General features: G+C 32.2%; 4 protein-coding genes across 4 annotated transcripts; 3 read left to right on the top strand and 1 right to left on the bottom strand.

Moving 5' to 3' along the window:
- Nucleotides 1-805: 805 nt before the first annotated feature.
- LOC122584968 lies at nucleotides 806-4,476 on the top strand. Its single transcript, XM_043757060.1, has 3 exons — nucleotides 806-1,149; nucleotides 1,816-1,889; nucleotides 4,119-4,476. The coding sequence occupies exons 1-3, from the start codon at nucleotides 901-903 to the stop codon at nucleotides 4,201-4,203; spliced, it is 408 nt and encodes a 135-aa protein (XP_043612995.1). The 5' UTR covers nucleotides 806-900; the 3' UTR covers nucleotides 4,204-4,476.
- A 690-nt stretch (nucleotides 4,477-5,166) lies between these two features.
- LOC122592786 lies at nucleotides 5,167-5,706 on the top strand. The gene has a single exon (XM_043765102.1). It carries the CDS (start codon nucleotides 5,167-5,169, stop codon nucleotides 5,704-5,706), a length of 540 nt encoding a protein of 179 aa, XP_043621037.1.
- Nucleotides 5,707-10,795: 5,089 nt separating this feature from the next.
- Nucleotides 10,796-11,787, top strand: LOC122584815 (acidic repeat-containing protein-like). The gene has a single exon (XM_043756877.1). The coding sequence runs from the start codon at nucleotides 10,832-10,834 to the stop codon at nucleotides 11,537-11,539; it is 708 nt and encodes a 235-aa protein (XP_043612812.1). The 5' UTR covers nucleotides 10,796-10,831; the 3' UTR covers nucleotides 11,540-11,787.
- A 6,066-nt stretch (nucleotides 11,788-17,853) lies between these two features.
- LOC122604644 (rhamnogalacturonan I rhamnosyltransferase 1) lies at nucleotides 17,854-23,133 on the bottom strand. Its single transcript, XM_043777521.1, has 8 exons — nucleotides 22,534-23,133; nucleotides 22,106-22,173; nucleotides 21,941-22,029; nucleotides 21,702-21,864; nucleotides 20,110-20,399; nucleotides 19,233-19,437; nucleotides 18,949-19,106; nucleotides 17,854-18,411 (listed from the first exon to the last, which is right to left on the bottom strand). The coding sequence occupies exons 1-8, from the start codon at nucleotides 22,838-22,840 to the stop codon at nucleotides 18,168-18,170; spliced, it is 1,524 nt and encodes a 507-aa protein (XP_043633456.1). The 5' UTR covers nucleotides 22,841-23,133; the 3' UTR covers nucleotides 17,854-18,167.
- Between the last annotated feature and the right edge of the window lie 3,092 nt (nucleotides 23,134-26,225).

Genomic DNA, 26,225 nt, shown 5'->3' with positions numbered 1-26,225 from the left:
CTTTTCGTGATTAATAAAAAAAATAAGTAGTGATGTATGGCTAAAAAAAAATATCTTATGGATGATCCCGCATACTTAATGCACGCAAATCTTTCTTACTAAAAAAGGACTAACAACCAAATATTTCATATGAAACCCAAAATACAAAAATTTTGAACATTTTGACGTTGTGGATGTTGCATATCATTGCAACCCAATAATAATGAATGTTGGTGCCTGACTTCAAAACTTGTTTTTTCTTTGTAATGAAGTCTTAAGACCCGTGCGTTGCACGTTCAAGATGAATTATATTATTTTCATTTTTAACGTGTAGTTTAAAATGATTTATATTAGAACGAATGAACGATGTTGAGTTGTGTATAAGAGTATAGTTATAATATGGACATAATTATGAAGATAAAATGTAAGGAAACAATTGACAATATAATATATAGTTGTGTTGATTAAAAAGTACATGTTTACGAACGTTGATTAAAATTGTATTAATCACGAGAAGACCAACGTACTTTCCCATTTGTACACGGTTACCCATTATATTTTTTTATTGATAAGGTTTACCCACATACTTTTTTTCGTACACGGTTGACCCAAAGTTGACCGGTTTACCTGTGATAGTCGGTAATATTGGTCAACCGTGTACAAAAAAAAAAGTATGTGGGTAAACCTCATCCACAAAAAAATATAATGGACAATCGTGTACAAATAGAAAAGTACGTTGATCTTCCCGTGATTAATCCCTAAAATTAATAGATAGATACAGATAAATATTTAAACATAATAAAATTCGGGTCGGGTGAAAAAGAAATCCATACAAGCATACAACCACAATTTACATGTAAACATTTTGGTTGACCTCCGTTCTTCAACCTTCGCAGACACACAGTATAGACGACAACAACAATGGCGTTATCAAGGATGTCAAGTATCGCCGGCGGTAGCAAAAACTGTTGTATCTCATCTTTCAGAAGGTGGGTCCACACCGTCGCACAGCCGCCGTCGCTACACAACGCTATAGTCCCATCAAACTTATCTCCACCGTTGGTTTTCCCTGAATTTGAAAGAAACCCAGACTCCATTAATAATGAATTCGGTTCGGGTTCTTATCTTGGAATCGGATCTATGGAGCTCATGGCTGTACCTAAAAAGAAGGTATATTTATCTTTATACTTCCATAGTTCCATCTAATAAATCTTTCATTTTCAATAACAGCTTGAATGCTTTTTATTTATTTATTTATTTTTTGTAATTATTACATATCTTTAATTGTTAAAATGAACTATAACTAGCTTTGATAATTTACATATTTGTGTTGTCGGTATTATAGTTTGATGTTTTAGGGGTTTAGAGTTTTGGGTTTAGTGGCATCTAATAATTGGCATTGATGTTGCTAATAAAATAATATCGGGTTTCTTGGATCGTTAGATTACGATATCCTGAATTCGTGATGGAAATCTGTTCAATGTGTTAGATCATTTCATTTTCAAAGAGTCTCATTTCAAATTCTATGAAGTTCATGGAGTAGAGTAGAAGTAGAGTAGGATTTGCATTTTTAACTACATTTACTCATTAAGTCGAGACTAAATACCACCTTAATAGCACGGAGTCAGTGACTAGCCTGATATTATCTGTTGGTTGAGTCACCATGTGAGTGTGTCCTACATGATGGTTCTGGGGGGTTCGGGCTATTTGAAGTGTAGCAATTGGTGCCATTGTGAAATCAAACTTCTGGATATACATAATTGTATGAGTTATGATTCTCATTGGAATATGAATATAGTAACTGTCTAAACATGATATGTTTTTTTGATAATGCAGACTTCACCACACAAACGTGGGATACGAAATGGACCGAAGGCTCTGAAACCTATTCCGGTGATTATCCGTTGCAAGTAAGGCCTCTTGATTTAGATTTTGAATTTAGCATTAGATGCTACTTGCAGCATATAGAAGATGTGTGTTTACTTCTTTTGTTTTTTAAATAAAAATTTTATTGACATTTTGATTGTGTTATATCATGAGTTATTGGTTTTTCCATCTAGACGTTATGATTTCCTTTATCTATAAATAAATTAGGCTTACATTTATAGTTGCAACTATGAGGATTCTACTTGTTTGTGGACTGCGCTCCTAAAATATTATATTAGATCTATGTAATAAGCAATGCAGCAATCATGAAAGTATGGAAAGGTTTATGACTTCTATCGCTGAACTGTTAGTATTTTTGAATTAAAATCTATAATTTTTTATAATGTTACGACATCTAAAAGTTTAATCAAACAAATGACCTATTTTTCTCAAGGGCTACGTGATCTTCCACAAACCTTTTTATTATCTCTCCCTAGTTCAAAAGGAAGCTAGTTAAACTTTATTAGTTTATTTGCGTCACTAGACTTGGTTTTAAAAATCGCGCTTTAAGCGCGATTAAGCGTTAAGCGTTAGCTTAAACGCTTTATTGTACATTAAGCGTAGAGTGTACATAAAGCGTGCGACTTTTGCGATTTTTAGCGCTTTTTCAATAAGCGCTAGGCGCTAAAAAGCGTAAGATTTTTGTAAAAAGGCGTTCTAATTTTTGTATTCATCTTCTTGCTGCTGTAAAAAGTGAAGATAAAAGTGATTAGGGCTCTTAGTTTAACCTTAGAACCTTAGAACCTTTAAGCAACCTACTTTTGAATACATATCTGGCCATCTTCTGTGAATTTTAGTTTCCAGCTGTTCTGTTGTTTTGCTACTTAAAGGTGCCTATGCTACATAAAAGAGTTTTTGATATACATATATAATGGCATTGATGGTATTTTATATATAATGGTGTTTTAGTATTATTTATGTGTTATAAATACTATATATATAATTTATAATTTTTTTATAAAAGTGTGCGCTTCGCGTACGAAAATCTCCCCTCTTTTCCGCTTAGCGCTTTACGCTTCGGAAATGGACCTTATCGCTTTTGTGCGCTTAGCGCTTTTTAAAACCGAATGATAGCCGAAAAAACTTTCATGATGCATAGTTGAGCTCCTATTAAAACCTTCAACAACTCCTAAGATATTTAGTAGACACATACAAAACTAAGAAAGCTCGATCTGAGCTCCATATGAAGAGCTCGCATAACGACAAAAAATCTTGACTTTTTAGCAGCCTTAGATTCACATCATATATTCGTTACAAAGGGCCCGGAAGCTTGACAAGAATTCATGTGAATTTTTTATCACCTCTCCATCGATTTATTATATGAGATCCTTTCTCGGTACTCAAGCTCAAACGCAATAAAGTTTGACTGGAATGAGCTCAAGTTAAGATTGAACTAGTCTTGCGGCTCTAGTAGGCAATGGGATGGTTAGAGTTGGATGGTTGGCATAATGGGAATCTGAATGAGCCTTTCCCTTTGTAAAATGGGAGGAACAGAAATTCTTAAATTGACATGAAGGATTGGAAGAGCAATGAGAGCATCCAGATGTTTTATATGTGACAAAATGGCATAATGGGAATCTTAATGAATAATTCTCTTGTGATATGAAACGAGGATTTCGTAACTTGAAAGCAACAAAAACTCATAATATACGTGGACTCATTCGAAGAGCTCTAACTGCCTTTTATGAAAAATAAACTTGTTTAACAGCCCGAATTAATGTAACAAGAACTTTGTTATATAAATAATAAAAATAATTATATTTTCTCTAATAAAGTGTTTTAGGAGCTTCCTCCCATTTTAGCAGCATTTGAGAAGTCAATTTCTTTCGTAACATCCAGATAATGTATAATTTCTCTAATTATACATTATCTGGATGTTTCCCATTTCAAATCAAATGAGCTGCTCAGAGATTTGGTTCCCTTTAAATGTCAGACCAAAGTGGGTTAACCCACCACCTCATAGATGGTTTATTGCTTTTTGGTTTTAAGTGAACGCCGATAATGTACCTCAGTACCAATCAAACATGGAAATATGGAATAGTCATTAATTTTCCTTAGTATTGCTGTTCCATTCATATTATTGAACTGACCACCCTCTGTAAATGTAGACTGCAGAAACCGTTAATTAGATCAAGTTAGGTTTTGTTTTTTTTATGGTCAAATACTCTAAAGCATATCATGTTCATTCTTTGAACATTATACCTTTTTTGCAGGGCGTGTGGGCGAGTCAAGCTGCCTCATTTCTTCTGTTGCAGTGGACTTAGGCACACTGATGGACAAAATGGTTCCACAAGTTGATCACATGTTTTTTCCAATCGTATTGGAAAACTTAGACATAGATTTAGCCGTGACGCCTTTCTTATTTGAAAGTTTGTAAACTTAAAATGGCTATTGTCTGGTACCGTTTATAAGATGGCGTCTATTCTATCTTTTAATTTATCGTTGTCAGGCTCATTAGGGTTCATTGAGTTCATACTTTCGTTCTTCTCTTGGTTATTTTTGACGGTGTCTTGAACTCTTGCTGCATAAGCTCCATTCTACTGAGAATAGTTGATTTTTGGTTTCCTTCTATCAGGTAGCCTCTCTTCAACATATGATTTATCCTTGTTAACTTTGTTCATAGCATATGGTTTTTACTTGGCGTGCAGCTGCTAATGTAATATATTATATGCTATAAATTACAACATGTTCTTTTTGAAAATCTATAGATTATATCATGTTGTGTGGAATAAAAATTTGTAACAGCCGTTAATTTTGCATTATTTTATATGATAACATGCCTATGTTACATGCTACAAGTGCATCTAATAAAAAGTCAACATTTGGTAAGGGTTCGTGAGAAAGAAAAAACAAATTCCATATATTGTTTTGTCTTTTGTTTACCCCTCAACTGGACGAGGCTTGGGGCTCCTATTAGGCTTTACGGAGTAAGACGTTTTTTTTAAAAATTTTTTTGCTACAGGAAGCCCTATAAAGCCCAAAAAAGTCATGCACATTGCCCCAAGGGGCTTTGTTGATAAAAAAAACCTGCAGGCGCGAAATCTAAGGCGCTCCAAAAAAGAGACGTTGTCAAAAGTTGGCATATTCCAAACGACTATATCTATGTTTTTTAATTTTTTTTTTTCACTTTAACCCTTCTTATTTCCTATATATACACATATTTAATATTTCACAACCATATTTTCACAACTATCTATCTATCTATCTTTCTTACAAATTTTTATACAATTTACACACAATTATTCACCTTACCTTTCATCTATGGATCCCAATGATATTTCTTCCCCTTCTTCATCATCATCTTCTTTTAATTCTATTGGCTCTAATGAATATGATGATGCCGTCGAAAGTGCAGTAGTTTTAGCCATTAACTTGGTTAGACATGTTGTGGCCGAAAATGAAGATGAAGAACCACCACCGAGGGGATTTCATCGTAGGGTTGTTATTGATAGGCGAGGGGAGGAGGCCGAACGACGGTTGATGCAAGACTATTTTGTTGATGCACCAACATTCAACCCGAGGCAATTTAGGCGTCGTTTTCGTATGCATAAACCTTTATTTTTAAGGATTACCGGTGACTTGGAAAGGAAGTATAGGTATTTTCAACAAATATATAATGGTGTCGGGAAGTTTGGTTTCACCGCGATACAAAAATGTACGTCCGCAATACGACAACTCGCATACGGTTTGGCTAGCGACCAACTAGACGAGCATTTGCACATGTCGGAAAGAACTTCAAGAGAGTCACTTCAACATTTTTATATAGGTATTTTACTAAAAACTTCAAGAGATTTATCATAATCGATACTCAAGCTTAAAATCTTTGTTTTTGTGTATAACTTGTTCCAAGCTTAAAAATACAAAGATAAAAACTCAAGGGTTAAGAATTGTAAAAACAAAGTTTTATTAAACAAAACATAAAACAAAAAAATAAAAAATACAAGTTTGGTCCACAAAAGGCTTTCTTTTGAGAACCCTTGCTCCAAGAGAAGATGGGAGAAAGCTCCTTGATGAGTGGATTGTCACTTGTCAAAAGATGCCTTTGTGAGGGGCTTCTTTGGAAAGCCTTGTTCCCATTAGCCTTATGTTGGAGCTGACATGATTAGTCAATGTCGTGATTGTATTATATACGGAGTATAGTAGTGTTAATGTGTTATATCGAATGTTTTAATAAGTTCACAACATAGTTTATTGTGTTGGTCTCTTATTATCTCCTGACTCAATTATACGAAGGTTTTTCTAAATACGGAGACCACATTACCATTAAGTTATCTCCTGTCTTTGGTTCCTTCAATATATCAAGATTTGAGCAATAGTGTTCTTAGTAGCAAAGCTCATCTGCAGCGAGTGTCGGTCCTAAGTTATCTAATGCTCAGAATGAGATAAGCAAATTATGCCCATACCAGATGGATCAATGATTCTGCCAAAGTTTATAATGACAAACATGTTACTCTATATTAAGTTGGTATATTATTATCTTACAAAATTTTAAACTTTAAAATAACACACTTATACATCATATTCTTAATTTGTTATTGGTTTTTTATTTGACAAAAACTTATAAACGGAGTTTTACATAATTTTAAGGGTAAAAAAAATACATATATGTCTTAATAACTATGTAGTATGTTTTAGAATGTGAATATTTTTGTTAAATAAAATCTTGATATGAATTTATAGTGCACTGGAAATTTTATTTGTGTTTCATTGTTATATTTGAATTGTGTTTAAAAATGTTGTTTTCATTTTATTTTATGATTAATGAATATTCAAATATAATTTATTTTAAGATAAATTTGATTTTTTAAAATTTTTATAACTTTAGGACACGTGGTGTATGGTTTATAAAAAACATAGATGACAAAATATTTATGTTATTCTAAAAACATATTAAAACATATAAGGTTAAAATGGAAAAACTTTTAAATGTGAAGGATTAAGTTTAACAAACTAAATAATATAGGATTGTAAGTGAAAATTTAAAGAAAGAAGGCATCATATTTGCCTTTGTCCTCCTCGAACTAACACCCTGACCTGCAACAATTTCCGTCATTAAAGCTCCGAGACCTTTTTTTAGCAACATCTTTTTATCATGTCTAAATGGATCTTATATGAAAAGTTTTGATGCTTAATTAACCTAGCATAATATAACTTCGATATAATTTTTGATGCCCATAATTCTTTCGTTTTTTTTGTTGCTCCGGGCTGTCGCCCTCTTCGCCCGGTAGCAGGGCCGGCTCTGTCTGCAGCTACTTAACTTTTTTTTTAGCATAAATTTTTGACATTTCATTAACTGGAGGCTAAGAGAGTTTGAATGGATGTGAAACTAGTCCCAGAATGATACTATCTTTAACAACACATGAACTTTTATCCATCGTGAAAGAGGTACAGCTCATCTGCAGCTACTTAACTTAATCCATCGTGATAGAGGTACTAAAAATTTATTGCTATAAATCTGGCTGACTTTTATTTAACCGTGTGTCAATTGTCAAGAAGTAAACTATCTTTCATGCATTCATTCGTTATGAACTTTTATTTCGTTAATGCATAAAACATTGTTAATAATTTTAATGTTGAAATCATTGCTTAAACCGGTTCTCTTTTGTTGGCATATTATGATTTTTAAGCCGATTGTGTGTATTAGTCCGTGGTTACATATTAATGTTTATATAACTTTTAAACCGGTTCACTTTTCTTTCTTTTTATCGGTATGTTATGATTTTCAAGTCGATTGTATATAGACTAATACAAACAACCGACTTAAATGAATCAGGTTTAAGTTTATACATATACAAACATTAATATATTAGACTTGCATCTATCTCCATAGATGTTGATTTGCTAAGTTACCCAATAACTTAAATACCTTAAATTGTTCACAAGTTATAACCAAAGAAAGTGTTTTTTTTTTCCAAAAAGATATATAATTTTCTCATTTACGACGACAACAACAACATCAACGATACCCAATTCGTGTGTATGGGGGATGTGGGCTATAGACAATTTTACCTCTACCCAAAGATAAAGAAACTGTTTCCCTAAGGACCTCCAGTCACAAAGAGTTAAAGATCAATTGTACTCTCATTTAATTGTTATACGTACCAATTTTACCATTACATACAGGTTATTGGTATAGTCTTTGACCTTGAAAATATACATTTGTAGGAGTGAAATATTGAGAGGCTATTTGATAGTCATGTGTTTCGCAGAGCTGGTCCTAAGGATTCGGATGCTCAGGGCTATATGTTCAAAAATTTGTCCATCTTAAAAACTTCAAATAACCCGACACAAATTTTTATAAGGGGTTTGGAACTAGCCTAGCTAGGTGCCTCATCTCCAAGTTAATTTTGTTAAGTAAATAAAGAGTTGCAAATTTATAATTTAGGGAGGTAAACTTTGAACTGAAGTTACAATATATAAGTCATCTAAAATGTTATTTACATGGATTTTTTTGATGAAAAACTTCAATTCATTGTCATAATCTAAACATTTAAATAATATAGCCTATAGTAAACTACATGTGTAAGCAAAAATATTAAATAAAATCAAATATTATAGATAGATTTCATTTAAGAATAAGCCAAAAAGTTTCCAAAAAAGAAAAAGGTGTCATGCTTTTTTTTTTCACTAATTTATTTGGTGAGCTTTGAGAAAAAAATTATTTCTGCGTATAAGAGTTTGTGGTTAGAAAAAGTGACAAAACAAAAGATTTTATAACTAGTGCATATATAATTTTTTTTTTTTAAAAAGGAAGAAACAAAAAGTAAGTACAATATTATTCTGTACAACTTTGTCAATCTCGATTTTCTATAATCTTAATCTTAATATATACTATAAGACAGTTGAACTAATGACCTATTAACCAACCAAATATTTCAATTTCATAAAATTGACTCTCGCTTATGTCATCATTTAGATTAACTATAAATTAAAAATCCTAATAATTATTATCTAAATATATTATTTTATTAGTATTTATATTAATTTGTAGAAAAAGTCTCATTAATTTACACTTTTTTGTTTTCCATCAATAATTTACACTTTTTAACCATGAATACTTAATTTATATTTATTTTTACACATTTACTTGAGACGATTTTTAAAGATTTTTTAAAAAAGTTAGAAAAAGTGTTTATATTTAACTTTTTAAGGTTACAATTGTCACCCAAATCAAGAGTCCTAATTGTTATCAAATAATATGAAAAAAATTCTAATTGTTATATAACTATCATATGACAGATGATTAAAAATAAACCTATTTGTGTTATGCGATCGCATCATGATCAAATATATATACTTGAATGTCAAGTACATGATCACAATTATGTTTTTACTTTAATTCTTAAATAATATTTCATAATAATATTACATTATGAGTACAACTGGTTTCAAAAGTTCTATAAAAGGGAAATTATTGTAGTATGTGTCTTGTGGAATGACTACGACAAACAGTTTCATTAATATGTCTCAGCTACTAATGACAGTGACGAACCTGTAATTATTTTACTACAAATTGTAAAGTATAACACTTAGAACCGTATATCTTTAAAATTATAAATTTTTGTGAATTAAATGTATAAAAACTTAATATTGATAATATTATACACCCCGTGTCCAGTGTTAGACACGGGTCTAAAATCTAGTTTGGTCTAACACATAATGGGTTACCGATTAATATGTTTAATATGGACCCCAAATATAGAAAGCTATTGTATTGACTAACAGCCCCTAAAAAATCTATTGCTCAGGGCTTGAGCCCACTTCGCCTAGCAGGACCGACACTGGTGTTTCGTCCCAAATAAAACTATTATTTTAAAACTTAAAACTTGATAAAGTACAAACAACATATAACGAAGGAAAATGATTAATAATATTAATCGATACAATTAAAAGGATTAGATTAGAAAAAATAATTACATTCCAAGATAAGTTTGATTCTGTAGTCAAAATTATCCCATGTCCATAGTTTCTTTCGTGAATTACAAGTCACAAACTCCTCCTCAAAACTTTATACGAGTATATAAAGCGATACTTTTACATAAACTCTCTTTATATAATATCTAGTTACGTTACCGGGCTTCGCCCTGGGAGACATCAATACACGCGGAAGATACACTCGTGGTTATTTTGTTTAAACGCATGTCTGAAAATGTATGATCGTGTACAAACGTAAAATATAGTAGTCATTTACATGATTAATTCTATTAATAGTTGAAGGAAAAAAATTGTTAATCATATAGCTAAGTATATATGTTTAATTGAAGGGAAAAAAATGTGGCAAAGCCGGAAAAAAAAATGAAAACGCACTAAAACTATACTATTATATGTGAAATATGAAAAGAAATGGAAAATATCATATAAATCGTTGTAGAAATTTTACAAAATAGAAAGACAGATGAACGTAGATACCATATTAACTTTGTACAATATATTGCAAAAAGCCAAAAACAACTTAAAGAACGACAACTTTAGTTAAAAGTATAAAGCAAAAGTAAAAACGCAAAACAAAAAAACAAACTCATTTGAGTAAAACGGACATGATTTGCATTAGCTTTTTGTAACTCTTGTTTTACACTAAAATAGCATCTAACGCTCGTTAATACCCATTTGAGAAAAAGACTCAACTCTTAGTTAGAAAAAAGGACCTCAGAAGTTAACGGCCGTTAAAAAAGAGGACTATTATTGCATGATATTAAACGACAGGGACTACTAATGATGAGAAATCCGTTAATAACTCAAACAGAAGTTAACGGCTGTTAAAAAAAGGACTGCTGCTGCAAACTATTAAACGGCGGGGACTGATGTTGCTGAAAAACTGTGGCGCACGGAAATCATCGATTTATATATATAGAGAGAGAATTCATAAAAATAATAATAAAATAATAATAAAAAAAATTAGGGTTTAAGGTTCAAGAATATCAAAACAATGGGTGCTGTTTTTTCTTCCCCAACTCCCTCAATTCCATCCCAACTACAAAAACCTAAAAGTGCCTCCACCATGGCTGAAGCCTCTTCTGCTAAACCTATAGATACAAAAATCCCAGATAAGAAACCTATAGATACAAAAAACCCAGATGAGAAACCTATAGATACAAAAAACCCAGATGAGAAACCTACAGATACAAAAAACCCAGATGAGGAACCTATAGATACAAAAAACCCAGATGAGAAAACTATAGATACAAAAAACCCAGATGAGAAACCTATAGATACAGAAAACCCAGATGAGAAACTAACAGACCCAGTTCAAGAAAGTGAAAAAAAAGAAGGGGAAGAAGGAGAAGAAGAAGGGGAATGTGGGTTTTGTTTATTCATGAAAGGTGGTGGATGTAGAGAAGAATTTATAAATTGGGAAAAATGTGTTGAAGAAGGTGAAAAGGGTAATGAAGATACTGTTGAAAAATGTTCTGAAGTTACTTCTGCTTTGAAAAAATGTATGGAAGCTAATTCAGATTACTATGGAATACTTTTGCAAGCCGAAAAAGATGCCGAACAACAAGTTTTGAATCAGTTAGATCAGGAAGAAAAAAAGAAACAGGAAGAAAAAGAGAAAGAAAAAGGTGTTGCAGAAGGATTGAATTCAGGGGAGGAGCAAGATTCGAAACCGAAAGCGGAACCGAAACAGGAAAGTTAGTAACTTTTTTGAAGGGGGATGTTTTGAGGTAATTAAACATTATTTTAGAGTAATAAAGGTGATAAATTTTTTTGCTATGAGACGGTTAAGTTATACTGTAGAGCCGAATGATTGGTTGCTTGGCTGAGTTTGTTTTAACATGAATTTTTTTGATCACCTCAAATTGATGATGATGTTATACTAGTAATATTGGAATTCTTATTGATATCTTTTGATATGAGAATGTGAAATTCTGTTTTGGTTGTTAAGAGTTGTTGTTTTTTTGTATGATAATCTTTGTTTTATGGTTTGATCAACAAATTTTGTAATTGAGATGGCGATAAGGTAACGATTTGCATTATTGTTTGGTTTATTTATTCCTCTAAAACTGGTGAACTTTGCCGATTTTGTTAGTTAGGTGATAGGATTATTGAGTGGAGTCTTTCCGAGTATAAATTGTAGCTCTAGCATGAATGGTAAATGCCCCAATTATAACAAACTGGTTTTTACCCAAATGTTGAGGTGTAGATTTTATCGTTAGGTGTGCCTAAAATCGAAGTTTTAGCTAAAGTTGGTTGTGTGCATTACTTTTGAATTTTGATGTGTGATTAATTGGAACACCAACTGTCTGTGATCGAGTGTGACTCAGCACACCAAGAATGCTTTGGTGAAGGTTGCGTTGTATAAAGTGGTTATTTTTGTCAGTATGGGTTGGTTTTGGCCCAGTACTGGAAACCGAACCATAACATTCTGCTTTAAAAAACCAGAAGCCATTGAAAACTGAAACAAAGTAATTTTTCATGGTTCACCTCATACACTAAACTTTTTTGAGTTTTTCTTTAATGTTTTGTATTGTACTAGTATGTGATTAGTGGTCTGAATATAGTTTGCCGGTTTGATCAAAATAATTTTTCATGGTTTTTGATAAAGAGATCTCATGCTTATATAACATGAGGTATCTGGATAGTTAGTAATTCTTAATCTGGCAACGTGGACAAAAGGTAACTCGCTGAACTAAAGTTACTGTGCAATTGTATTATTTTTAACATAATCTGGTATTTGTTAGCTATATGAATTCCCTTTCTACCACAAGTAAACCATGTCCCCAAAGCTAACAAAAGGAATTAGTTGTCCTATACTTGAGGTGTCTTATTTTATTTTAGTTTTGGTTGGAAATCGGAACTTTACAAAACCCATGTTTATCTCCATGCTTAAACCTTTCATTCTTGAATGCAAATCATTTACTGAACTGAGCAGTTATATCCACTTAACTATAATGGAACTGTATGAGAAGCTTTTAGAAGATCGTTAATGGGATATTTGGTTTGGTAAGTTAAATGTCAATGAAACTATAGCTTTGGAAAAGATCCATCAAGATATGAGGGAGGTGATGACTCAACCATAAGAGAAGTCTTTCTATTGAAACAAATGCAACATGAAAACATACTTGCATTGTATAATGTCGTGCATACTTGAAAACGATTGTATTTAGTTTTTGCGTACATATGTTCTGGTGTCTGTAGGTGGATGTAATGTTAGCTTTTATGCATATGTTACGGATTTGGCTATCTTGTTTAAGTTTTCTATGAAGCCTATCTTGAATTTCGATTACGCATATAGAGGATGTTGTACAGTCAATGTTAGAATTTCTTTCCTATGAGTGCTATGAGAATGTATATGTTATATATAGTCAATGTGTAACCCATTTTCTGGATCCATTCTACCATCTTTCACGCAGTTGAATATTTGGTATATCTGAATGACTGTATAAGTGTATATGCCTGTTAATGGGTTCACAACGAAAATACCAAGGGGTTTTCTGGACAAGGGAGTTTTTTTTTTTTTTTATGGCAATTTATGATGCTCAGTTCTTGCTTTTTACATCTTCTAAGGGTTGATTGAATTTTCGAGGTATCTGGATGTCTGTTTTTTAGGCAAACTTTGGTAGTGTTTTATGAATGTGTCGGATTTCATAGGTTTTATTTAGAACCCCAACTTTTGTTGATAAAGTATGACCCAATTCGCCAAGAATCATCTGCTTTGTGTATCAAGTTTTTAAATAAGAGGCTGTTTTCGTGAGGAAGACATGGAGTAACCTTACCATTGTAGCTTCAAGGTTTACCCATACGCCAACTTCTATAGCGTTTCTGAAAATGCTAGATTAGCAGATTTTTTTTTGCTTACATGGCATTCAAAATTTGAATGATTATTGGTTTTTAATGATTCGTGATCTAGCGTGGATGTCTATAGTCATAAATCATCAATTTGGAATATCTTGTGGCCATTCTAGGTTTGTTATTTTCTTATAATTATAACCAGGTCACTGCTCACATATTTCGTCATAGGCATAGCCCATCTATTTCGTGCTGGCTTATTCGTTCAGAATATCTGAATCTCAATCCTAAAAAAAAGTTTTAAGAAAGTTGGATTATAAAGTTTAAGAAGCCAACTAGTCGTAACAAGTAATGTTGGGGTGCGCGCGCGCACACACATATATATATATTGAAAACTTATTTTGAAAAACTTTTTTTTTTGCGAGAACCTTTGAGAACTTTTCAAATTAAGCCCAACCAATGATTATTATTTACATGAAAATTGTTTTTTAATTGTTATCTGAATAACTTATGTGTAATTTTGAAGTTTATAATTGTGTGGAGGCATGAATTATCATCCATTATACAATTATGTGGAGATTTGGATTCTTGATCACATGTGCACAAATATTGCTATGGTTACATGTGATCGACTTGCATACATGTGATCATAGTAATATTCGTGCACATGTGATCAAAAATCCAAATCTCCACCCTAAAATAAACTTCAAAATTAAACATAAGTTATTCAAAAAACAATTTTCGTGCAAAGAACAATCATCAGTTGGGCTTGATTTGAAAAGTTCTCAAAGGTTCTCATAAAAAAAAGGGTTCTCAAAATAACTTTACCCTATATATATATAGAGAGAGAGTTAGGTTATTACGAGAACTAAATATTTGTCGAGAACTATCTTAAACCATTAGATGAGACTAATCAATGACTATTATTAATATGCATTTAAAATTATCAATAAATATTTGTAAAATGTAAAAGGATATACATGGAATTAAAATTAAATAAACAACCGTCGGTTCCATAACAAAACTCCAACAAGTTCAGCAACCACATTTGATGCTTCAAATAATTAGTTGATTTCAATGTTATTAATAATATTAAAAATAAAGAGTTTTATCAATCGACAAACATAGCTTTTCTATTTACTTTTTCAAATTAGAAGATTTCTATGATATTTTAAATTTTACCTTTATTAATTCAATAGTATTTAATAATAATAATAATAATAATAATAATAATAATAATAATACGGGATTATCAATGTGTTGTCATATCTAACTTGTCAACATATAAATTACCAAAATAATTTATTTTAAAATGTATATTTTTTTTACTGGTACACATATGAATGAATTTGTACACATATATCTACAGATATATATCTTTTGAAAAAAATTCACAAATATGTTTAAAAACAATTACATATAAATTGTGTTCACATGTGAACACCTTTTAATAACACATGTATGATGATGTTCATATGTAGACAACTTTTATTAACACATGTGTGCGATGATATTCACATGTAAACAACTTTTATTTATACATGTGTGTGATAATGTTCACATGCAAACAACTTTTATTTAGATCATGTTCACATATAAAGACTTTATAAATAAGATTCTAATAAACGATTTGCTTAAACTATTAAAATTATCATTATGGGGACATAGTGTGTTAAACTTTTAATTTTATTTTAATATTTTATGTCTAGTAGTATTACGAAATAGTGTACATAATAAGAGCACGTAAACATTGTTTTGATTACCATTTACATTTTAATTAATTAAATCTTATAAAATATACTTTACTAAGTTAAATATAAAAAGGTTTGAAAAATACACCAAAAAACATACGTACAAATATGTTGATCAGTTTTGTAATCATCATGGAGAAAATATAGGTCAAACGTTATATATGAAGATATTTAAGGATGCATTTAATTAAAATAATTTTTATTTTTATATGATTATTTATTTAAGTACAAAATTACCCTTATTTTAAAAAGTTCTTACATTTCTCGACAATTTCTTGGTTCTCATTTTATCTTTTTAATATATATATATATATATAGGATAGAGATCAAATGAGAAGGTACCTTAAGGAGAGAAGGCTGAAAATGTTCGTTTTTTTATATTTTTTTAACTTGTTTTTTAAAGTTTTTTGATTTTTTTCACTTTTTTCATTCTTTCTTTAATTAACTTATTTCATATAAATGTTTTTAAAAATATTTTTTTTTAAAGGGCGTAGCCCGTAAGCTATAGGCGAAGCCTCTCGGCTTATGGCGGAGCTATAATAGCTAAGGGCGAAGCCCGTTAGGTATCCCCTATGACCTATCACCCTCTATGACCTATCACTCCCACTAGCTACCCCTTATTAATATCCTTAAGGGCGAAGTCCGTACCGTACCCTTACATGTATAACTCACTAACTCGGGTTAGAAATTTTTCTATGGATTGAATTAATTAAAAAAAGACTAAAAAAGTGAAAAAAAATCAAAAAAAATCAAAAAAACAAGTTAAAAAAAAACAGACTTTCTCTCCCTTCTCTCCTTAAGAACATTCTTTCTGGATCTCTACCCTATATATATATATATATATATTATATATATATAGGGTAAAGTTATTTTGAGAACCCTTTTTTTGCTCAACCGATGATTGTAATTTACATGAAAATTGTTTTTTTTTTATTGTTTTCTGAATAACTTATGTGTAATTTTAAAGTTTATAATTGTGTGGAGGCATGGATTATCATCCGTTATACAATTATGCGGAGATTTGGATTCTAGATCACATGTGCACGGATATTGCTATGATCACATGTATGCAAGTCGATCAAATGTAATCATAGCAATATTCGTGCACATATGATCAAGAATCCAAATCTCCATATAATTGTATAACGGATGATAATCCATGCCTTCACACAATTATAAATTTTAAAATTACATATAAGTTATTCAGAAAACAATCAAAAAACAATTTTCATGTAAAGAATAATTATCGGTTGGGATTAATTTGAAAAATTCTCTAAGGTTCTCGAAAAAAAAAAGGTTCTCAAAATAACTTTTCATTATATATATATAGGGGTGGGTTAGATTAGGGACTATTTATTTTAGGGAATGTTAGGAACTCGATCTATACCGTCCATTTTCATCCGATCTAATCATCACTGATCATCTCCGGCGACATCTCCAACCATATTCATCTCCGGCGAGACTTACACATGTGTAAGTACAACTTACACGTTGAATAAAAATTATTATTCGGAGCGGGCTTCGCCCTTAAGGATATTCATAAACCAAAGCTGGTGGGGTGATAGGTTATTGAGGGTGATAGGTCATAGTGTGATAGGTCATAGAGGGTAATAGGTCATAGGGGGTGACCGGTGATGGGTGATCTACCTAAACAAAATTGTACTTAAAAACATGTGTAAGTTACTTACACGTGTGTAGATCTCGCCGGAGATGGTCGCCGGATGATCATGGTGGTGGTCGGAGCCGATCATGGTGGTGGTGGTGGTCAGAGATGATGGTGGTGGTGGCCGGAAAAGGATGTAGAAAGAATCTCTAACAGTTCCTAAAATAAGGAGTCCCTAATTTAACTTTTCCCAGGGTCCCTATATATATATATATATATATATATAGTCATAGGGATCTCATTGATATGGAATGTCATTCTAAGTTTGTTAATTTCTTATGAGTATAATCTATTATCAGTTCATTATCCACCATCTTTGGTCATTAACTCATTGGTAAATGTTATGTTACTATGTTCGCTTATCTGTTCAGGCTATCTCAAACTCAAATTCTCAATCCCAAATAACGGAGATGTAAAATAGTGTCTTATCGTAATGGGCTACCTTTTCTCGGTGAGGCGTGGTGACACAGTTATGACCACGGTTTAGGACATTGAGGGTGTGTCTTGATTAACTTTTTACGGATAACAAGCCATCTAAACTAGCATGATCGAAACGTATAGCATTTGGAATGAGGGTTTGAGCTTTAACTAAAGTTTATCATGATTTTAATTTTCTTTTTGATGAAAAATATTATTAATCTTCATTTATGACTTTATCAACCAAACATAAAAAAAATATATAAAAAATTACATAAATAAATACAAAGAAGAACTTGCTAAGGTCGGAATGAGTTTGTTTAACTCAATTGGAACCCCTATCAAATTTGGGACTATATGAATTAATCTGCAAAACCAAAAAGCAACATATGAAAGAAATGAGTAATTTTATATTCAACCAAATGTGAATTTGTACTAGGGAACTATCAACTATAAGCACATAAACAAAATGAAAAGAAAGAACAAATCTCTTTATGCCTAGAAAGACGACTTACGTGGTGCTTCCTAATTGCACTCTCGTGAAGTATAAGCAACTCGTGTTTTTTATTTGTTGCCATTCTCCACAATCTCATTTCGATGGTTCCTTTACAGCCATTTTAAAGCCATAATTAATGTCGTATATGTGCAACTATGAAGTTTGGCTTAAGTTTCATCAAGAATCAAGCCTCGATGAATTGAGTTAGTTACTGGTAACTACAATTTGCCATCTCACAGAAACATTCTTCAGGATTGGCATAAAAGTAGTCTTCTTCTTTAGGTTTTTCTGCAATAATTGTACGATGATTTGGTTGGCCCATTCTTCTTTTGTGTGATGATTTCACGGCATTTGAAAACTCATCCCATGAAAGTGTACCATTATGGTGCAAATCTATCAATTCTACTAGTTTTCTTCTATTCAGCTGGATAGTCTTTTTAAAGCCATGGTACCTGCATCACAAATGAGGAGTTATGTTCAGGTATATTTCAAATTTATAAGAATACCAGATATTAATTTAATCATTTCTTGTAAGATCAATGAATTAAACTACGTTATTTAGCATTTCAGTTACTTTTATAATTAGAGACCCTATAATTTGCCCAAAGATCGCTGGCTTTTACAAATAGTAGCATCTTTTAGAACATTAGCAAGGACAATATTTTTGTCTGGAACCAAAAACCAAGCTCAATCGTCGAAACATTGATCAGGGGAGTGATAAATCCACAACAACGTTTAACCATCCACAACAATTCATGTTGTACATTTGTTGTGGGTGACTAAAAGATGTTCTAGATTTATCACTATACATCATTGATAGGAAGATGTATACATCATTAATAGAAAGATGGGCCAGTTGGATTACAGGTCAAAACGGGTTATGGTTGAAACATGTAACTCCTTTGTATGGGTCAGATCAGATTGGAAGCCTAGTAGTAAACTATGTTTCGTTAATTTCATACAAAAGAGATGAAAAGGGGATTCCATACCTTCGGTGACCTTCCACAAGCTTCGCCATGTTACCATCATAAGATGGAACAAATATGTTACTAGCAACTGAAACCATGAAATCAAGAGCTGCCATTTGGGACGAATGATTTTGAAACTGTCTCAACTCTTCAGGATCTAATAATGTTTCTTTCTTCACCTAATAGTACAATCAAACCTTTAATTCCAAAAGACCAGTGACCAACAAAAATCAGATACTTTCAACAATTTCAAATGTTGATACAAGTACAGGGTTATGTACTCTTAATAAAGGGCAATCACTTACGATAAGAGGATATGTAGCCCTTAAAGCTGAAAGTCTCTTTTCACTGCCATAAATTTCGCCAGAAGCTATATATATTTGTGTGTCTTGATCGAAACCAAGTGCTCGAAGAATTAAGGTTGCCTCCTCGGGTGTAAGAGGACAAAGACCTTGTGATCTTTTCTCTTCCGACACTATCTCCTTCTCCCTCCACCACGGAAATGCATACCTGGAACAACAATTGGAATTAAAAACTAAATGTGGCTAAATGAGCAGGTCTGACCAAAACAGGCTCAGGTCAAAACTCAAAACTGGTAACTTTTGATACTGCCAGACTAACCATTTTCCGTCAAAAAATTTCACATGATGTATAAATAAAGCCGGATATGATTATGGAGTATTTTATTAATATCTTTAGAATGAAAAATATGATTGAGGTTTTATATAATACATCACTTTCAACCCATTTCCTTTGAAGCTACTGCATCTGTTCCAAAATAATTGTCCACTTTGAACTGCCAAGAGAAGACTGCATACTTTACTAAGTTCCCCATTCTACACATGGCTACGCTCAGCATGTATCTTAATAAAGCCAATATATGAAAGAGAAACAGAAGGTGGATTATGAGTGAAATTTTGGTCTTCTGAAAAAAAAAAAAAAAAAACAAAAATAAAAGAGCATAATTGGCATTTCACCCAACTACAAAATGCATTCATTGTAAATTTCGTTTTTACGTGTAGGAAATTATTTTCGGACTGAGGAGGTCATGTTTTTTATTTAGCCCCGCAGAATACGTAGCTTAAATCAAACCATTCATAAGTATATGGGTCAAAATTATCAAATCTATCGATGACTAATAATCACATCACACCATTTGTTTGTTAAGCTGGGAGCCATTACCTCAAACGTTTGAGTTCCTCAGCTTCATCAATGGTACAGCCATGTGTGCAACCTGAAAATGCCAACATGTCCATCTCATATCTCAAGTGCAATGCCATAAATGGTCCCTTCTCTTGGAGCATGTGCACCAATTTATTCCCTAGAGACTCAATTGCAGGTGTGAACTTTAGGGCCTTAAAATTGACATGACATCTGAGTTTTTGAAGATCTGAAGGGATCCCATTGTTTGCTAGTCGTGTATCCGTTCTATTGAAGTGTATCACCTTGTGTTTACTAAAAAGTGGTAAAATCTGCAATTTGTTACAAATATGTAGTCATGAGATTCTAGTATTACATATATTTTATGTATATATATATAATATAATATTATATCATTATTCAAACAAATCTCCCAAAAGCATATTCTACTGCACAATAGTATCGTTGCTAGTAAAATCAAATACTTCCTGCATCCTACAAAAGTTGGAATATATGATTTGAAACTTAGATAGGACCGTAGGACCAACTAGGAACCAAAAGTCTATAATGTCCTCAAAAGTGGTAATTTAGAGAATCTAGTGGATTCAGAGGCGAAATCAATAGGCCGAATATATGTTCCTTAAACAATACTTCAGTAAGTTTTTCAATCCAGTACTTGGACTATCAAACAACACCTTTAAGCTGCTAGTTAATACGTTAAACTTTAACTATGCAGTTGCGGTCTGTTACTACTGAAAAAACTAGAGATGATAATTGCGACCCATTTGCCTTAATCTGGATCAATTTGGGTAGTATTTTATCTCCAATGAGTATATCCTGTAATATTGGCTAATATGGGAAGTCACCAATAAATGTATTAAATTACCCAAAACGTCCCGCTTTTGACAATTTAGTTTTACTTATCTTTTTTTAATTATTAACGTAAAAAATGATAAAGATGTCAAACGATTCAACCCGCATTTAGAAGTCTCCCAACCTAACTCCACCTGATTGGTCGGTCTCTATCTTAATAGTACGCATTTGGCATGTTACCTACCTGCCCAAGTCCCAAACCGCCAATTTTGTCAACTCTAGAATAAAAATAAAAAATAAAAAAATTAAAGGAATGAAAACACAGCTTATATTCCAAAAAAGGAGCATAGATTTCCAAGACACTAAGTTTAGGTAAAAGCCAATGTGTCTTCAATATCATTTGCTGATGACAAAAAGAGGAATCTTGTGGACCGCATCATTTCTTCAAAACATTTTGCAATAACATGAAAGCTTACCCGAAAAAGAAATGTTGTCATTTTCATCTAGATAAATCACAAATTATAGGTTGTCCCAATAACCTCAATTACCAAGGACTAAAAAGGAACTCCTCACTATATTTCAGAAAAGGTGTATGGTGGGTAGTCTTATTTAGGGGCTACAACAAAAAGGTAAAACAAATCATCAGATAGGATTTGAACAATTTCATGTCAAACTCGGTAAGGAGCACTAAGGATCTTGCATTCAATGGACAATTACCGTTTTGTTCAACGATTACTGTTCATTGACAAATACATATGCATCAAATATCGAATGGCCATTAAAAGAATACTTAAAATAATCCTACTTCTAAAAATGCAAACCTGTTCAAGGTAGTATTTTTCACCAGACCAGCTAACAGGTGGCATCTCTAATGGCTGAAATCCATATTTTCTGCTAAACCTCTTTGGCAGCCTTTTGACAATCCGGACTTCGTCTCTCAGAGAATTAATGAAGTGGTTGACATCAAATATGTCCTCAAAATCACTGAAACAAACACCATGCTTAAACATATTCTCAATTAACATGCCTAACTATAATTACAAAAAACTAAAAAAAATACCTAGGATCAGCCCAGAAAGATGTCTTATCAAGCTCAGGAACAACCAAAGTGAGATTTAAGAGACGAGCAACTGTCACCATGTCACATATCTGAAATTAAAAGTTTGCAAGATAAATAACTAACGTAAAAATAAACTGACGACAAAAGAAAGGAAGAAGCACAAACCGCAGCTCGCATTTGATTCAAACCACCGTTACAAGAAACTTTAAGAAACCCGTTGCTTATGTAATTCCCTGCACAACAGAACAGTATTACAACTAAACAAAATCTCTCCAAAAAGTAATATAAACTGCTAATAGAAGCAAATCTGGACCATCTGATGGCATAAACAAACTAACTTTGCCATTTTCATTATCCATTAAGGAAATTACCACAATTACTAGTTGTGCAATAACAAGCAAAACTAAAGGTTTTAGGCTCAAATTTCTCATCCAAACAACATAAAATTATCCTAAAAACATCTACAATCATAATCTAAATCCATATCATCCATAAACTAAACCACATTACCAAAATAAGCATACAATACAACAATCAAACATAAACAATTAAACCCGAATAAAATAACAACATTAAGACAAAAGATTACTCACTTGGAGGTGGATAGGCTGGTGGCAGTGGCAATGGCAATGCTGGAGGTGGAGGTATTGGAATAATGTTTATGGGTTCACTAGACAATCTTGTGGATCCATTAACTGGGCTCGAAAACCCGGTAAAAAATTTCGGGTGCCAAAGCTCACCAACAGTTAAAAGCTGAACTAAACAAGTCCAAATTAAAATACTTGAACAGACCCTTATAAACCACACTTGTAACCTTGTTCTTTGAATAACTTGCCCTGGCAACTTAGCCCACCTCACCACCTGTACACTACTACTACTGTTTTCAGATCTAACATCCATTTGTTTTTTTCACACAACATCTCTTCTTCATTCTCAAAACATTGCTTATCAATTTCCAAACTTTATATAAAACACTAAAAAAAATTCTATCTTTTAAAAACCAAATTTAATAAATATTAACCAAGATTTCAGATTTTTTACAAATCTGAATACCCAATTGGAAAAACTAAGTAGGTTTTCAAGATTTTGTGAAAAAAATGATAGCAGAGTACGGAAATTGCAAAAAGAAAGAAAGAAAATAATTCAAGGTTTCAAGATTTGTGTATAATAATGAGGGAACATTGAAAACATCAATACCCAATTAATATAAACCTAAATTGGTGAAATGGGTATTGATGAAATTTTAAAAAAGATTTAAACTTTGTTTTAAAGATTTTGCCGAATGGATCAAAAGAATAAGAACCCTAGAGAAAGGTAGTGATAAACAAAGATAGTGTGAAAAAAAAAAATTTGTGTAGACACGAGAATATTTTTTATCATATAATAACGAAGATGGAAATTTTTAAATATTACGGAGTATAAAGATTCATTAAACAAGCGTCAAATATTTTTCAATGGTTTTCAAAATTTTATTTGTTTAAACAATCCTGTAGATATCTATGATACACCGAAACTCCAAATAAATAGCCATTCTTATTTCGGAAATTCCATCGGAACGGAAACTCATACGAAACGCTTCTGTGAAGCTTCCATACCGTATCTAATTAATATTAGGGTTTCAATGAGCTTTCTATATTCCAAGAACGACTGCTATCTTGCGATTATGCATACCTCAAACATAAACCAACCACATTATACAATTGAGATCACCATCAGACTTTTTTAATTCCAAAAAAGCTTAGTGAAAATTTAATCTGTGATCACCGGTTACTATTTCTCTATATAAAATCAATATATTTTTATTATTTTTTTATTTTTTATTGTCGTATCTTTGCCGTACCCGTATCTTAAATTTTTCAATTTTGCCGTTTTCTGTTCCCGTGTCTGTTTGCCATATCCGTTTCGGTGCTACATAGTAGATACACATGTTAACATGTATGTGTATATTTATATATTACTCTGCATTATTATTATTATTAGAAGATGCTTAATAAATGAAATAATAGCGAAAGCTTTTTGTATTTGTTTAGAAAGTGAAAAGCGGGTGTGAAAAGGAGATCTAAAATGTGGTGAAAGTGACAAAGGGAGCGTATTGTTTGATTTTTGTAATGTATTTTTTTTTCTTTTTATATACGATTATATCTATATCTATAATCTATAATATAATTAAAATAAGGGGTTGGGATACAATTGGCACCCATAATCCCCTCTTTTAGTCTAATAACTAGATTTTAGACCCGTATCAAACACTGGACACGGGGTTTACGATATTATCAATATTAGATTTTCATAACGAATTGCATTTTTAGTCCCTGTGTTATCACACATTTTGCAAGTTTGATACAAACATATGCAAAGTCGCGAAACGCATCCCTGTTATATCACACCCGTTGCAATCTTTGTCCAAAGTTAACTTTCCATCCAAATTCCACCGTTAGTGCCCCCATGTTCCTGTCACATGTGGGGTAATTTCGTCGATTTAATATCCATAGGACTATTTTTGCAAACGAAACCAATCTTCTTCTTTATCCTTCCTCACATCTACAAAATAAAAATATACGCACATACTAAAAAAGAAAATAACAAAAAACCTTTTGTTCTTCCTCTTTCTTTCCTTTATCAATATTTTTGGTAAACCCATATCGCTGGCTATAAGACCTCTCCCATCAGTTAACGATTCCATGCCTTCCATAATCATCAATTCATCATTTTTTTGGATATCTTCAATTGAGGGTGACAAATCAGTGGTTAAAGAAGGCTGAACGGCGGCGGTTGGTTTTTCCATTAGGGTTTCGGCAGCCATAATCCTAGAATCGATCACACGAGAATCAATCGTTGAATCAATCTGGATTCTATTCGCTTCCTCCCCAGCCACTATTTGATCGGAATTTGAGATTTTATTGGCCGGAGATGGTGGTTGTACGGCGGCTGAGAACAAAGTAGGTTTTTTTATTAGGGTTTTGATTGGAGCAACCATTGAATCGATCGAATGAGATGTGGAATACAAACCATAAATATCCTCATCCCCAATCTCCCCTCCCTCTTCATTATTTTGATCGTAATTCACCACATAAGTGGCCGGTCATGGTGAAGATTGAACAGTGACGGCGGCTGGTTGATTAATCGGCAAAGAAATCGATTTAGAAGAATCCCCATCAATTGAAACTGTTTTAGATGATGATCTAAGGTTGTATATCGATTGTACATAACGTTTATTTGCTTCAAAATCTTGAATAAAGGCTTGATCGTGTTTTTTCAATTCTTCAAGGATTTCTTCATCTGTTCGATCCTTCTTTCCTTTCTTTTTTCGTGATTTAGACATGATATGTTACATGGATTTGAAGGTAATTGAACAAGGAACAAGATGGGAGCAAAATCAGAATCGGATTCCGGCCAAAAGAGGCCGGATTTTGCCAAAAAAGTGGCCGGCCTTGTGAGAGAAAAAGTTGTTTATGCTTTTAGAAAGCTTAGGAGTATTTTGTCGTTCAAAAATAAAATAAAATTAGGAGTAATATTTTAATAGATTTGTATTTTGGTTAGTTGCAGAAATAGTCCTCATTTATATGAAAAGACAGTATTACCCCTCACGTGAGGGGCACATGATGTCTTTAACAGTAAAATTGGATGGAAAGTTAACTTTGGACCAAGATTGCAACGGGTGTGATATGACAGGGATGCGTTACTCGACTTTGCACATGTTTGTATCAAACTTGCAAAATGTGTGATAACACAGGGACCAAAAATGCAATTCGTTCTATATTTAATTAATAAAAGCTTATAATTTTGAACGTATACGGTTCTAAATGTTATATTTTGCAAGTTGTAGTACAATAATCACAAATTCGTCACTGTCATTATTAGTTGTAGTACAATAATCACAAATTCGTCACTGTCATTATTAGCTGAGACATATTGATAGAATTGTTTGTCGTATATTCCACAATGCACATGCTACAATAATTTCTCTATTATAGAATTATTAAAACTAAAATGTAATATTATTATTAAAGATAATTAGGAATTAAAATATAAAAATACTTGTGATCATGTACCTGACATTCAAGTATATATATTTGATCATGATGCAGACTCATAACACGAATAGGTTTACTTTCAATCACATGTCCTAGGATAATTTGATAACATTTAGGATTTTTTCACATTTTTTTTATTACAATTAGGATTCTTGATTTGAGTGACAATTGAAATTTTAAAAAATTAAATATAAATACCTTTTGTAACTTTTTAACAAAATCTTCTCAAGTTGATGCTAAATATAAATATA

The sequence above is a fragment of the Erigeron canadensis genome, chromosome 1 (assembly GCF_010389155.1).
Source record: "Erigeron canadensis isolate Cc75 chromosome 1, C_canadensis_v1, whole genome shotgun sequence".
NCBI lineage: Eukaryota > Viridiplantae > Streptophyta > Magnoliopsida > Asterales > Asteraceae > Erigeron > Erigeron canadensis.
Note: the sequence above shows the minus strand (reverse complement) of the source record. Positions and strands in the feature narration are given on the sequence as shown.

What these genes read in the sequence shown, in the direction of transcription:
- LOC122584968 (XM_043757060.1), top strand. Translation starts at nt 901, where the DNA reads ATGGCGTTATCAAGGATGTCAAGTATCGCCGGCGGTAGCAAAAACTGT. An exon ending in TGGCTGTACCTAAAAAGAAG is followed by an intron (nt 1,150 to 1,815) that starts GTATATTTATCT and finishes TTGATAATGCAG; the next exon opens with ACTTCACCACACAAACGTGG. An exon ending in CCGGTGATTATCCGTTGCAA is followed by an intron (nt 1,890 to 4,118) that starts GTAAGGCCTCTT and finishes CCTTTTTTGCAG; the next exon opens with GGCGTGTGGGCGAGTCAAGC.
- LOC122604644 (XM_043777521.1), bottom strand. Translation starts at nt 22,840, where the DNA reads ATGGATGTTAGATCTGAAAACAGTAGTAGTAGTGTACAGGTGGTGAGG. An exon ending in TGAATCAAATGCGAGCTGCG is followed by an intron (nt 22,030 to 22,105) that starts GTTTGTGCTTCT and finishes TTTTAATTTCAG; the next exon opens with ATATGTGACATGGTGACAGT. An exon ending in TCTTTCTGGGCTGATCCTAG is followed by an intron (nt 21,865 to 21,940) that starts GTATTTTTTTTA and finishes TGTTTGTTTCAG; the next exon opens with TGATTTTGAGGACATATTTG.
- LOC122592786 (XM_043765102.1), top strand. Translation starts at nt 5,167, where the DNA reads ATGGATCCCAATGATATTTCTTCCCCTTCTTCATCATCATCTTCTTTT.
- LOC122584815 (XM_043756877.1), top strand. Translation starts at nt 10,832, where the DNA reads ATGGGTGCTGTTTTTTCTTCCCCAACTCCCTCAATTCCATCCCAACTA.